Raw genomic sequence first — 13,862 nt, forward strand, 5'->3', positions numbered from 1 at the left:
ATTTGTGTCACACAAAATTAGACTGAGGGCCCACCTGTTGCCATGTCTGCATTAGACACAGATGACACCAGGGGTCTTTGGAGAAACCTTACTGAGGTTCCTACACTGATCCACCCACCAATCAAAGTCACAAATGGGAGAAAATGTGCAACATCTGTCGAATAAATCTCTCAGGGTGACATCAGAACTCTGGCTATGTGCTATAAATAGCTGTAAATAGCTAAAAATAGCCAAGCCGCTAATTGCCTGTATCCGGGAATGTAATGTGTACATAACATACAGTACATATGTTCATCAAGTCCTAATTGCTTTCTGTTTGTGATCTAAATTACCCGTGTAATTTGACACCTGCCTCAGAAGATAGTTGGGTGCATTTACAGGCGTTTCTACTAAATGTAGATTTGAGGTCACCTGTTGAGGTGCTGCTGCAGCATGTCCAGCCGTTGCTCCACCTCGCCGTAGGTGAGGTCAGAGTCGCTGTCCTCATGACCGGCGGGCGTTTCCTGACACAGGGGGGTCTCCTTGGCCCCCTCGCTCCCTCTCACCCACTGGTCTGTGTGGAGCTCTGTGGAGAAAGGAGTAGAAGTGTGCCATACATCGATTATTACATTGACCACGATTCGACACGTGACGGTTCGATAACGATTCATAAATGTTTAAAAAAATAAAATAAATCAATGCTTTTTTAAATAATAATAACTAAACAACAGGAACACGACCGCTGCTCGCAGAACAAAAGAGAAAGTTGCGCATGCCGCCTGGATTAAAACCTAGCGTTTGAAAGAATCGAGTGCTATATTCTATGATTTATCCTTTTTATCAATCCACCTTTTTGCCTAAAAACCCAAATTCCACAAGAGAGCCGATGCAGGTTTTATATGTTTTTAAAGCTGCTTTTATTGTGCAGAGCAAAATTTTTAGTTTCCTGTTCTTGAAGTATTTTTTTTTTACTGAATAAGATAGCTTTTGTGTGGGTTCAGATTGAATAAGCTAATGTTTTAGTCATTTAGTTCATCTGTTTGGTTAATGGATAATGACATATGTACCTGTATTTTTAGACAAAAACTGGAGACTTAATTACCTTTGCTGTTAAAATGAACATGGTTGTCAAGGGAAACTACTGTACAGAAGAAAAAAAATCCACCGTTGTTCTTTCACCATTGATTTTTCATGCAAACACTGAGTGGAACTTCTGCTGTTACCACGGTAACAGCTAACAGTAAAACATCCAATTGGAGAACTTGCTAAATAAATCATGGGGATGTTAATTTTATTTCAACTTAAAACAGCCTCCTATAATATGACTTCTAGTTCTAATATGTTAAGAGAAAACGAGTGCCAGTAACATGCTGAAGGGCACATGTGACATTTGTAGAAGCAATAAAACAAAGTTAAAGGTCTATCAAAGATATTTCTCTCCTATTAAAGTGGTTTTAACTCAGGTGAAATCAAAGTTTTCCTTATTAATGGAGTTTATGGCAAAAAACGTGCTAACTGGAGTCGATCGCGATCCTTCGGTGGATCGTGATCTTCTAAAGAACAAAATGAGATACAGATACTGAAACGCTTTAATACAAAGAAGTGGAAGCTGAACTCAGCATCACATGTAAACATTTTTAAATCCAAGTTAAAGGCGTTTCCTTTTCTCTACTGCGGATGACTGAGAGGGAGATTTTTTTATTGTTTTTACTGTTGATTTTAATGTTCTTATTGACTTTTTAAACTATTGAATGTTTTTTGTTGCACTTTTTAATCATGTTAAGAACAATGAATTCAGAATGTTTATAATTCACTAAGTACAGTTTAAAAACAGCACAAGGAATTTAACTTGGCAGATGGTGCGAAACACAGAAAAAGAAGAAAAAACAAACCAGAAACAATAAAAATAATAAAAAGGATAAGGGATAAATAAATGATAATTATATACATACAGTATATACAAGTGCGGCAGGTAATTGCCTTGTGTATGAAATGTGCTATTCAAATACATTTTCCCTGCCTGCCTTGCCTTATTATTATTATTATTATTATACAAATTTTGAATAATTATTATTTGTAATAATAATAATATAATAATAACTGTAATAGAGTAAATATTAAAATCTAATTATTTACAATTATAACAGTAAATAGTGAAGAGCTGTCAGTGGTAAAAAGTAGCTTGCGAGCCGAAAAAGTGTGTGCACCCGAGTTAGAGGGAAACCTGGGCCTATAACTGCAGAGTAGAGAACAGTGGGAACGGCTCCACCTTAGCCACCATTTTACTGGTGTGTGTGTCATCATAACATAATCTAATCGCGAGAGTGGACATGGGCTCGTCTGTAAGCGGTCACATTTACTGGTTCAGTAAACGGGAAGAGATTCAAATTGTGATGTAGCTGGTTATGATTGAAAGTCCGCATAAACAGGACTGAATCAAAACATAACCTAACCACTAGAGCAGACATGGGCTCGTCTGTGAACGGTCGCATTTACAGACCTTGGAGTCACTTACCAATAAACGAGAAGAGATTTGTCACCTTTATAATAAGTGCTGACTTGGACACTGGGAGTGAGACCCAAAACCAAGGCAGGCCGACTTGATTATAATGTATCATGTTTTTCTGCAGTCAGTGCCTTCTCCTCGTCCTTCTCTCTCTGCTCTATTTCAGATGTCGTGAAGCTGATGATGACAATTCCTGATCTGTGGTTCACGGCTCAACTAGTCTGGATGTTCTATGTCTCTATCCTGTTCTGTTGGTCCTTCTGTTTACTAACCACAACCAGTCGACGCAGATGGCTGCCACCTCTGAACCTGGTTCTATCGGAGATTTCTTCCTGTTAAAAGGGAGGTGTTTCTTCCCACTGTCGCTAAATGCTTGTTCATGTGGATCTTGTTGAGTTTTTTTCTTTCTTATTATTAATTTTATGTTTTGATAAGCGCATTGAGATGACTTTGTTGTAAATTGCGCGATACAAATAAAGTTGAATTGAATGTGTGTGTGTGAGCTCGCTGTGATGTGTGTGTGTGTGCGTGTGTGTGTGTGAGCTATCTGTGATGTCTCACCTTTGTATTGCTGACTCTGTGCTCCGTCTCCAGCCTGAGCGTCAGGACTCCCACTCAGCCCCAGGCCCAGGGCGTGGTCCCTAACTACCGGGTAGCCAAGCACCCCTGAGCACAAAGGCCTCTGTTCCTCCTCCTCTTCCTCCTCCTCCTCCTCCTCCTCGTCCTCATCCTCATCCTCTCCCTCCTCGGCAGAGTCTGTTCTCCCCTCCGCTGCGGAGGAGGCGTAGATCTCCCTCCCCCGCTCGGCTGCTGGGAGAAACCACATATCAGGGAAAACACCCACATCTCGGGGGGCCACAAGGTAGCCTCGGTTTATCAACAACAGGTTGAGTGTTTTCTGGTTCAACTGAGGACAAATGATGCTCATGAGACTTTAGCAAGAAAGTGTATTTGTCCAAATAAAAACGAGAATCTCATGAGGAAAAGAAAAAACAGCACAATGATGTGAAGTTTTATGTGCAAACCCATCAACTTGGCGTCATTTTAACTGAAAGCTCTATTAAAATATCTTATATATGTTGGAGAGGGTGTGGAGAGGAAAAAGCAAGCTGTGTGTGCTTCCTACACGCCCTACTCTGAGCACATTCTGGAAAGAGGTTGAGAAGATACTGACAAATATCTTTGACCTAAATCAAAACCTGAAATCAGAAAACTTTTTGGGAATAAATGTATCATTAATAATAAACAAGGTGGATATCCCACTCTTGAATGTTTTATGTATTGCAGCCATGAAGCAGGTGACTAGGACATGGAAACAACAAATTTCACCCAAAATAAATCGTTGGTTGAGAACAGTATAGAGCAAACTTTAGATGATGAAAAATGTCATCAAAAATTAGAGATAACTTGCAAAAAACTAAAAAAAAAATTACTTTTTACTTTATTACTTTATTTTTACTTTCACTTTATTTACTCATTTTTTTAACATTGTTTTTTAACAAAACAGAAAAGTAACCTAACCCCACCCCAAGAGCAACCACAGACATTTTCTTGTGAAAATGGTTTGTTTATATTATTTTTAAACTGGTTGATGGTTGGACATTGTTTCAGCTCCACACTCAGTGTGTTCCATAGCCTTACTCCATTATTTGTTACGCAGAATCTTTTCATTGTTGTTCGACATCTCTGAATCTTAAAACTCAACTTTTCCCTTTACTCATCATTTACTCTGAAAATAGACCATTACATAATTTCATAACTTTTTATTTCTCCATTTTTGGGGGGGGTTGTTCGGTTTTGGTCTGTTTTTCTTTTTTTATTAAAAAAAAGATAGAAAAAGGACTACCAGTATCTCTCGTCCAAACTAAAATAAAAAATTTGGATTCTTCCAAGTTTGATTCAAAGGGCAACCAAATCAGTGGCAGATGCAAAGTTCTTCTTTAGGTCTAAAATAAATAACAACTTAATAATAGAGAACATTATGGTAGCTGTTCAATTTTCTGTGTGGATGAATTGATCAAGACATTAATAGCGTGTTGCTGGTTTACAGATTCAAACAACTATTGACAAGTAGACATTTCTAAACTATTAGGAATACGTGACATTGCCAGATACTGGTGGGACTTTAGCTCTAAAGGTCGTATAGATTCAGTTTTCCCTCCTACTCTTCCTTGTGTTGAAGTGTTTCTGGCTAAGATAATGTCACAGGCTCAATCTTTTATCCAATACAGATCCTTTACCTAAAGAAAACCTAAGTGTACATACATGGGGGAGTCTTTTCAAAGGCTAATCTTTCTTTTACGTAACATAGCAGCTATCAAGCTAGACCCAGGGCAGTGGTTACTGATAGCGGAGTTCCAGCTCTGCTCAGTTAAGTGGGAACTTCACATTGTACATTTCACCTTACATAATATAAACTGTCTCCCAATCTCAAGAATGCGTTCAGGGTATGCTAGGCTGGGCTACGTGTCCACTATACTATGCTAAAAACTAATGTGACAAATTACCATGTTTTTCTCAAATAATACATGATTGAGATATTTTCAGGGATTCCTTCAAAATAAACGACTGTTCTAAATTTGAAAAAATTCCAGCTGCAATGTTGTAGAGTTAGCGTGTTTAGCACGTTTACATAGCCATTGAAGCATGTACTACAGTGCATTGTTCATGAGTCTCTGTAAATTATTTAAGCCCTACTTTATCCTTTGTAAAATGGAAAAACTCACTCTATAGAGGTCGTAGTATTCTTAAAACAAAGCACAAGCTAAGATTTGTTTTAAAACTGTGTTAAGTATTTGTGCTTCAGTTATGCTAACTGCCTAAACTCCAAGGTCGTAAGGCAAAGTAGCTTGAAGTTTTGTCACAAAACCACCCAGTTTGCTCACCTGAAGAGGATTTCTGTTTGTGCGATACCCGTCTTCGACACTTGTCGTCGTCTGTGTGTGACCCGTCTGCTTCAGAGAAGCTCGTCTTTAAAGAAACGGAAAGTACGTAACATTGGAACACATGAAACAGTTTGCTGCTTTAAGTTAAAACTACGACTAGCAATTCATGAGCCTGGGTTGCTAAATTTGACACTGTAATCTGCTCCCTTGTCACAAGAGCGCGCACGTCGCCAGGCTGAAATCAACTCGCTTAAATTAGCGTGTCATAATCGAGATTCGTAGGTCAGCTTCTGTATGAATGTTTGGTCAGGTGAAGCGTGCTAACAGAGGTACTGTAAATCCAGGATATAATTATCTAGCTTCGTAGTACAGGCCCTACAAGTAATAAATACAATTGTAAAATCAATCCTAAAACATACTGAAAGCCAGTGTAAAAACTCTAAAATGAGATAATATGGTCACATTTCTTGGTTGTTGTTTTGATTCATGCAGGTAAAAAGCCTATTACAGTTACCTAAACAAACAAGAAGAGATAAAATAATGTAAAATTGTTTCTGTCTTTAAAAGTTAAAACAGAGCGTATTCTAGAACTCTGTGAATGACCGTTAACCGACTCACCTTTGCCTTTTCGTCCCGGAGGTTAAAAGTCAGCTCCAGGTTGGTGAGAAAGTTGTCAGCAAACTCTGGATACATGTCCAGCACTTCCAGGATCTCCTCCCTCTGAATGGTGTGCAGGTCGCAGTAGCTTAGCGCTCGCACATCTGCGCAGGACTTCCCCGGTTTGCTGAACAGGTGAATCATTTCCCCGAATATGTCGTTCTTACCTAAAAAAAAAAAAAAAATCAAGCACGAGACATTAACGTCTGATTCAGGACATCTCTGAGATACTCAGAACTCACATCCAGACCTAATGCAGGTCAGTGTTTAGTGACATGTGAGAAGAGACGCCACCTGGCTGAGGAAGGTTCTGGATCCTTAAGGGCATCACAGACATCTGGAGAGGGGATTTGTGCAACGCCTGTTGGTTAATGTGCAGTCACGCAGGTCAAACTATCTTTTTATTGTTTAGTCAGTAATGACCTACATGGAAAGGCCAAATGCTTTATCATGCTTGGTTAATGGGGGGCTGGTTGATGACTACGGAAGGCTAGAAAAGCCCAAATTGGAAAACAAAGACAAATGTACACACAAAAAACCACAACAGTAACTTTTAAAAAATAATATGAATAAATATTTTTTGTAGTAGTTTTGTAGTTATTAAGGGGAAAAAAACTGCATCCTTATATTAATCAAATAAAAGTTGAGATAGTGAATTCATCCATGGTTCTGGTTCTGCTCCAGTTTTCAATGCAGTCTGTGGATATTTCAGTAAAAAGCTGCTCACGTTGATGTTTTGTTTTGCAGTGTTACAGTGCAAATAGTATCCAAATAAACTGGTGACTGACTATCAACTGTAAGGTAGAATAGATGTTACATCTTCTACGATTTGATACTTTTGCAAAAACAATTACAATGCTTTTTTGAAAGCAGTAAAAATATATACAGTATATATTTTAATACCGTGAGCCACTAACAGCAGCCGTCAACACACACAGAAGTTGATCACAAGAAACAAGGAGCACCACTAGACTCATTACACCACCTCTGGTTCCTTTAATCATATATCGTGTGTGCTTTTCGTAACATCCATTTTCTTTGTTTTGATTTATTTATGCATTAATAATGTTTCAATTCACCAGCTCATCAGTAATGTGCCTTATACATTGCTCTTTTTTTTATTGTAAGGAGTAAAAGTCCGCCCCCCTGTGTGGTGAGAATAAAATGAAGCTCTAGTCCTAGTTTCCCTGAAAATATCCAAATATCTCACAAACAGAACAAGATTTAATTTTAAAACAGAAAAACGCTGATTATCTGATTTTTGATATTTCCGTAATTCTGTTTTGGCTTTAAGTCAGTAAAATAAAATAACCACACTGTTTATTTGTTATTTTTATTTGGTTTTAAAACGGAATAACCAAAGAACGAAGCGTACACAGATTTGAATATTCTTACAGGAAGTCCGCAATGGAAAGATTTAAGTACTTTAGCTAAAGACGACCTCACCTCAAATGACAAGGTTCACTAAGCAGAGTGAGTGAAATAAAGGCCTGGGAGCATAGGAATGATGTATAATGAGTACGTGGGAAAATAGAGCAATCAGCAGTTCTTCTGCAGAAAAATATGCTGACTGAGTGTAACCTAGAATTTCACCATACATGGTTCTTGCTCATCTTGACCCTGTTGTGTCATCGGCGTTCACAAAACCCTATTGACCGTGTGGAAAAATAAAGCAGGACACCCTCGGCACCGTCTTCGTGGAAACAAACTGAAAAAGCGGGATGAGATTTACTATTTACCTCTATCACCAAGCAAACAATCAATACCAAAAAACTCTGAAAAAACTGTCATTTTCTGTCCCTCCTTTCCTTATTCGAGGCATCCTGAGGGATATTTATTTAATCACAATATAAATAAAAAGGAAAGAATAAACGCACCAAGGATGGCCACCACCACGTCGTCTTTGAGGATTTCAATGGATCCACGGGACACAAAGTAGAGCGCCGTCAGCACGTCGCCACTGTGGACTAGCGTGTCTCCCGGGGGTGCGTGGGTAGTTTTGAACCTCATGGCCAGGGCCCTCAGGCAGCCTTTGGTGGCTCCACGAAAGGCTTTGCAGCCCTGCAGCAGGCTCTTGTTCAGGTGGAGGCAGATGTCTGCCTGCAGGCACTCTGGGAAACCCTTCAGGACCTGGAAGTGAAACATGGGTCAGAGCACAATCACATATAAACGGATGCTTCTCTTTCTTCTAAATATGTCTTTCAATGCAAATTAAGTGTTTGGTTTTGGTGACGTTGGGGGTCAAATTAACAGGCTCTCCAGAGAACTTTGAGACTATTGCCACTTGTGTTCTTTCCTTCTTCTCAAAACCTTTTCACACCCCTGCAATGTGGGTTGTTTTTATCTTTACAAGGCTTTAGGCAGCCTTGAGGGAGCTTTAGAAAAGACAGCAGACAACATTTAAAGAACAAAACGCGGCAGAAAAACAAAGCGTACGGCAGGAGGTCAGCGCATGGGTTGGAGCTTTGCAACAGTCGGATTATTATTATTATTGCCTCTATAACTATTGATTTAAAACAGAAAGCAAGATGCTTAATTCACATTACATGCAACAAATAAAGCTTAAACAATATAGCTTTCAATAAAAAATCTGAATGACAAAGATTGTTTGTAAAAAGAAAAAAAAAGCAAGTGTGATGATCAGCAGATTAAAAAACCTACGGAAAAACTTTAATTTACTATAATTCACATTTAGATTATTGGAAATATTTTGAACATAAAGAATACATATAATTAATTTTGAGATTAGCTATTCAAATAATGTCTTATAAAAGTACATTCATATTTTTTTTTTTTTTACAAAACAGAAAATGTTTTTTTTTTAAATGCATTATTCATAGTTTTATTTTGAAAATTACAAGAATACGTCAACAGTCCTGGTGTTTCTGGTAAAAGAGAGAAAAGAAGTCATAACGCCTAAATCATGTAATTACTACAAAAGAAAAAATGATAAATGTAAACAATGTAAGATCACCAATCAAAAAACCTATGGAAAAACTTTAATTTACTCTAATTCACATTTAGATTATTGAAAATAGTTTTAACATGTAGATAAAATATAATTAATTTGAATATTAGCTATTCGAATAATATCTTCTAAAAGTACATTCATGAAAAGCTTTTTTTTAAAAAAAAACAAAAAAAAAAATATTTTTTTAATGTTGCATTAGTATAATTTTATTCTGAAAACAAATCATTTAATATGATGGCAATTAAATCTAAAACGTTATTATAACGAGGCTGGTGTTAAATTACATGAATCGATCAGCAGTACTGGTGTGAAAGAGGCTAAAATATAAAATGCAGGCTTGTTTAGGGTAAACAAAAGGAAAATGTATTAGGATTATTAAAGTTAAACCTACGTATTTTAGTAGAACAGATGCCCTTTTACAATTAAAGACATTTATATAATTTAAAGCGTATAACTCCAACTGGTGTATGAAAACAAATAACACACTTACCCTTCAAAGACAAAAAAACAGTGACCACTGACATAACAATTAAATCTCCGGACAACTCAAACTGACTGTAAATAACCAGCAGACTCTCAAGACACTGGAAGGCAAGAGAAAGAGCGTTGACGACAGGAAGAAAAAAAGCAGAAACAACCAAACTTTGTCTGTTTGCACTCGACACAATGTGCTAGGGACACATCACAGATGAGAGAAGCGTTCCCTGAGATGAGTTTCCTGGGCTCAGACAAGGATTTTTTTTGTTGTTGCAAACAACAAAAAAGTGGATCAGTAGATTTGGAAAGGAAAGACTGAACAACATTTGGCAAGCACAGGTGCCATCACAGAGCACACTGCCAAGCCTCCCACAAGTGGGAGGGAAACCTGGCAGGACCCCCGCGTGGCTGTGCACACACTCAAAGGCGTGATTCACTCCGTCTCTGGTACTAGATGAGCATCATGGGGGTGTTTTTGAATGCACATGCAGAGAGAGAGACCCTACAGCTGGCCACATGCAAGCCTACTGCAGTATACATACGCACACATACTGTAAATCCATGTTGTGTTTACACAGCAGGTTTACAGTATAGGCGGCGTTTGGTGTGTGTTCCTAGTTCCAAAAAAGTTGACAAGTTGAGTAAAATGTCCTTTAAAATATTCTCAATCACACATTTTACTTTTAAAAACATCAAAATCTACATGATCATTTGCAAATCTAACCGTAATGAATCATGATTAAGTGCATCTCGTGAATTTTAAAACATGTCAAGTTATTGCACATCGTGCTCCATTTTCATTTTTTATTTTATTTATTTATTTTTCCATGCTGTTTTCAAACTGCATAATATTTTTAATATACATATATATATATATATATATTAGATAAAATATATAAAATATTAAATATATATATAAATTACTGCATCAGTATATTATTATTTGTATTTTATTTTTATATATTATGTATAAAAATAATGAAAAAATTACAATAAAATAAAAATGTATATATATATATATTAATAAATTAATATATATTATTAATATTTATTAATTAATATTATTAATATTTTCTTCATATATTAATTTTTTGTGTATTTAAAAAAATAAATAATTAAATAAAATACAAAATTATATATATATATATATATAAATGACTGGATCATTAAAGAATTTGTTTTATTTTGATTAAATTACCTTACATGAACAAGATAAATGATATAATCTGTTATTACCTAATCATTGTTATTTTAAGTTTCTAAAATTCTATAACTGCATTTGTTGTTTTTGCCGTGTAGTGTAAAATTGTAATGAAATTCTTAAAAAAAACCCACAAAAACTAATGCGGAAAAATAATGCAAAAAAAGCATTATTTATACGCAATAATACGCAAAGCCCTAATAAAAACAAAACCAAGCAGCATCATACATTTGTAATGGAACTGGGGAAAACACCATATCACACCATTATTTGGAGCAGATTTATATGTACGTAAATTATAAGAATTATAATCATTTCTTTTATTTTTTTGCATCCATTTTGTTTATTCAATTTTACGCACGTTTCAGCCTTTTGTGGAACAGAGGTTTTGTGTAATGAATGAAAGACCCTCGTTAAACATGCATGGTTTGGTTTTGTAATGACAACTGTGTCTCAAATGGTTTTTTTTCTTTTGTGTACATCACAGTTCAAAGATAACATTGCATTCAAATACTGAATAACAGACAGTAGTTGAGTACCTCCTGCTCTTACCATAGTGGTGCGGTCATTCCATTTGACATGTGGCAGGCATGGAAAAGACAAACTTCTATAAGTACCTCCAGCAGTTTCATGCTAAAGAAAGCTAGAGTGACTACAGGCAATACACAGTACGTCTGGTTTATATTGCATTGGTGGCTATGGCTAAACATTGTGTTGCATACCAGAGTTTCTCAAATGGGGGTATGCGATGGCACTACAGGGCGTACTTGAGATAGAGAGAGACAAATGAACAAATCAAGTGTCGGTCTTGGTCTAACCCCAGGCGTGATATGACGGGAAATGATAAAAACTGTAGAAATAAATCTATTCAGGAGCCACTAAATGTTTTTCAACCTTGGAGTTTAAATGGGGTCGCCTAAAATTGAAATACATTTTTGAAATATTTTAATTCTTCTTCTTTTTTTAAAAAATTAAAACAACTGTATTTCTATGCTTTCACTTTGTCAATCTAGTTCAACTAAAATACAGGAAATATTAAAAATAAATACATATATACAGTATATATATATATATGTCTGAGCTCAAACATGTTCAAAAACTAATTCTAGAAAAAAATGTCTTCGGGGTTGCCAGAAATTCTTGATAATATGAAAATGGGGTCACGATCCAAAAAAGGTTTGGAACCACTGCATTAAATAAGGTTTATTACCACTTATTTACAAAATGTGATTCTTTAAAATGTGTGTTATCGCTTGTCCATCATCCCATTCCATCATTATGATCTATAATTGTTTTTTATAGTATTCTGAGCAAAATGTCATACAAAGGGGGTACTTCGATTCAGAAATAAGACAAAGGGGGTACTAGAACCTAAAAGGTTTGAAAACCACTGTAATGTATACAAAGCAGAGGAAGCATCTTTAGAACTCACACATGATGTTATCAAAGAGAGAGAAATGGGAGGAGAAAGCCAATCACAACCCAGGTTGTGTTACCACTGTGTGTACCCACTCCCCCTCGTACCATGTTCATGTCGATGCCGTTGGTGTACGTCCAGGCGTGTTGAAAGTACTCCTCCAGCCGCTGCCTCAGAGGGTTTGGGATCTGGTGAAAGCGGATGAACTCTTTGACCCGTAGCATCTGGAGGTGATACCTAGCCGTACCTGAGTACAACCTCTGGATGATGGCTGACACGTTTCCGAAGATACTGGCGTACATTAAAGCTGGCGGGGAAGAGCGGTGGAGTAGAGTTCGGTTAAACGTGTAGCAATGATTACCTTTACTACTTCTACCTAGATTTGCAAATCGATGTGAAATGTACAGATTAAAAAAAGGTTTGGAAAATTATCACTTTCGATGAAAGCATATCTTGGTTCAGGCTGAGCGATCTCAACATTTTTTTCTCAAAATGACGATATACGATATTAATCTCAATATCTTTACCTCAATAAAGTCTGACCAGAAAGACAATTCTGGGTTAAATTTGTAGATGAAAAATGCCACACAGGCACATTTATTAACAAGCAGCTAAACAATATGTGCCATTTTTGGCTTTTTCTCCTCAAAGGGACAGCACGTGTGAGTGAGTTCTGTAGTGTGGCCTTTTTAAAGGCACAGGTCTGGGTGTGGACACACTCAGAAATCCATCCAACTGTGCTTTTCATTCTGTTCTGAGATGTAATGAAAGCAGCAACTCCTAAAACTAGTATTTTAAAACAAAAAAATTGTAAAGGACAGTTTGAATAACATGAAATACTTGTATGATGTGACTTGTACTGTATGATTGTATAAATCAAAACAAGTTAAAAAAATAAAAAAAGATAGTTCTTGATATACGCAATATTGTCATTATTTATATTGCCAGAATAGAAAACTTGATATATCCTAATTCTCTATATATTGCCCAGCCCTTATCTCGATGTTAAGATCATTTAAACAGTAACTAAACCCCTGCTTTCTCCTGACCTGCCATGAGGAGGGAAATGAAAAAAAAATGCCTTCATTATGGGCGGGGCTCCAGGAGCTGTTAAGACATGCCTTGTCTATACTATAACATCTCAAATGAACAATCTATGCTATGCTAACTAGCTACTCATTATACCTCTCTCTTCTCTCTTCTTTCAATCTAACCTACTCACCACAGATTGTATATAGAGCCCACAGGTGATATCTTTTATAAAAGGGGCGGGGCTAACAGTGCTTGTTTGTGATGCAGGATGGTCCCAAAACATTATATGATCTTGTTTACAGCCAATAGTAAAAATTAATTGTAATAACTGGATTTTAACCCATAGAGGGCAGTCACGCTGACATTTTACAGCTAAATAAACCGAATTGAAATACTTTGACTAAAATGTTGAGAGTTGGACCAGGATCAACCAACAGCACTACTTCATACCCAAATACATGGTTTTGGGGTTTAGTTACTCTTCACGCGACCACTTGAATCTGAATAAAGACTTGATGAGCAGTCTAGACCCGGCCCAGTCTCAGCTGTCACTCACATCCAATGAGCATGACACAGATGGAAAAGATCTTCTCAGAATTGGTGTTGGGGGACACGTTCCCAAAGCCCACACTGGTCAGGCTGCTGAAGGTGAAGTAGAGCGCTGTGACGTACTTGTCTTTAATGGATGGACCCGAGCTTGGGTCACTGTAGTTGTATTTCTTGCCTTTAATAAGAAA

At 36.9% G+C, this 13,862-nt stretch overlaps 1 protein-coding gene across 5 annotated transcripts in view; it reads right to left on the reverse strand.

The window, feature by feature from the left end:
• The window catches only part of LOC114475363 (potassium voltage-gated channel subfamily H member 7-like), an 83,230-nt gene that overhangs the window by 6,048 nt on the left and 63,320 nt on the right, over positions 1-13,862 (reverse strand). For 3 of the 5 annotated variants that reach the window (XM_028466127.1, XM_028466118.1, XM_028466092.1), the window contains 7 exons: positions 13,682-13,849; positions 12,201-12,400; positions 7,905-8,157; positions 5,989-6,194; positions 5,371-5,455; positions 3,047-3,292; positions 412-565 (listed from right to left, as the gene is read on the reverse strand). In XM_028466127.1, the coding sequence (XP_028321928.1) occupies positions 412-565; positions 3,047-3,292; positions 5,371-5,455; positions 5,989-6,194; positions 7,905-8,157; positions 12,201-12,400; positions 13,682-13,849 (1,312 nt within the window). Of the gene's footprint in view, positions 1-411; positions 566-3,046; positions 3,293-5,370; positions 5,456-5,988; positions 6,195-7,904; positions 8,160-12,199; positions 12,401-13,681; positions 13,850-13,862 lie in introns of all 5 variants that reach the window. The other 2 variants (XM_028466109.1, XM_028466100.1) reach the window with 2 other exon arrangements.

The sequence above is a fragment of the Gouania willdenowi genome, chromosome 2 (genome assembly GCF_900634775.1).
Source record: "Gouania willdenowi chromosome 2, fGouWil2.1, whole genome shotgun sequence".
Lineage (NCBI taxonomy): Eukaryota > Metazoa > Chordata > Actinopteri > Blenniiformes > Gobiesocidae > Gouania > Gouania willdenowi.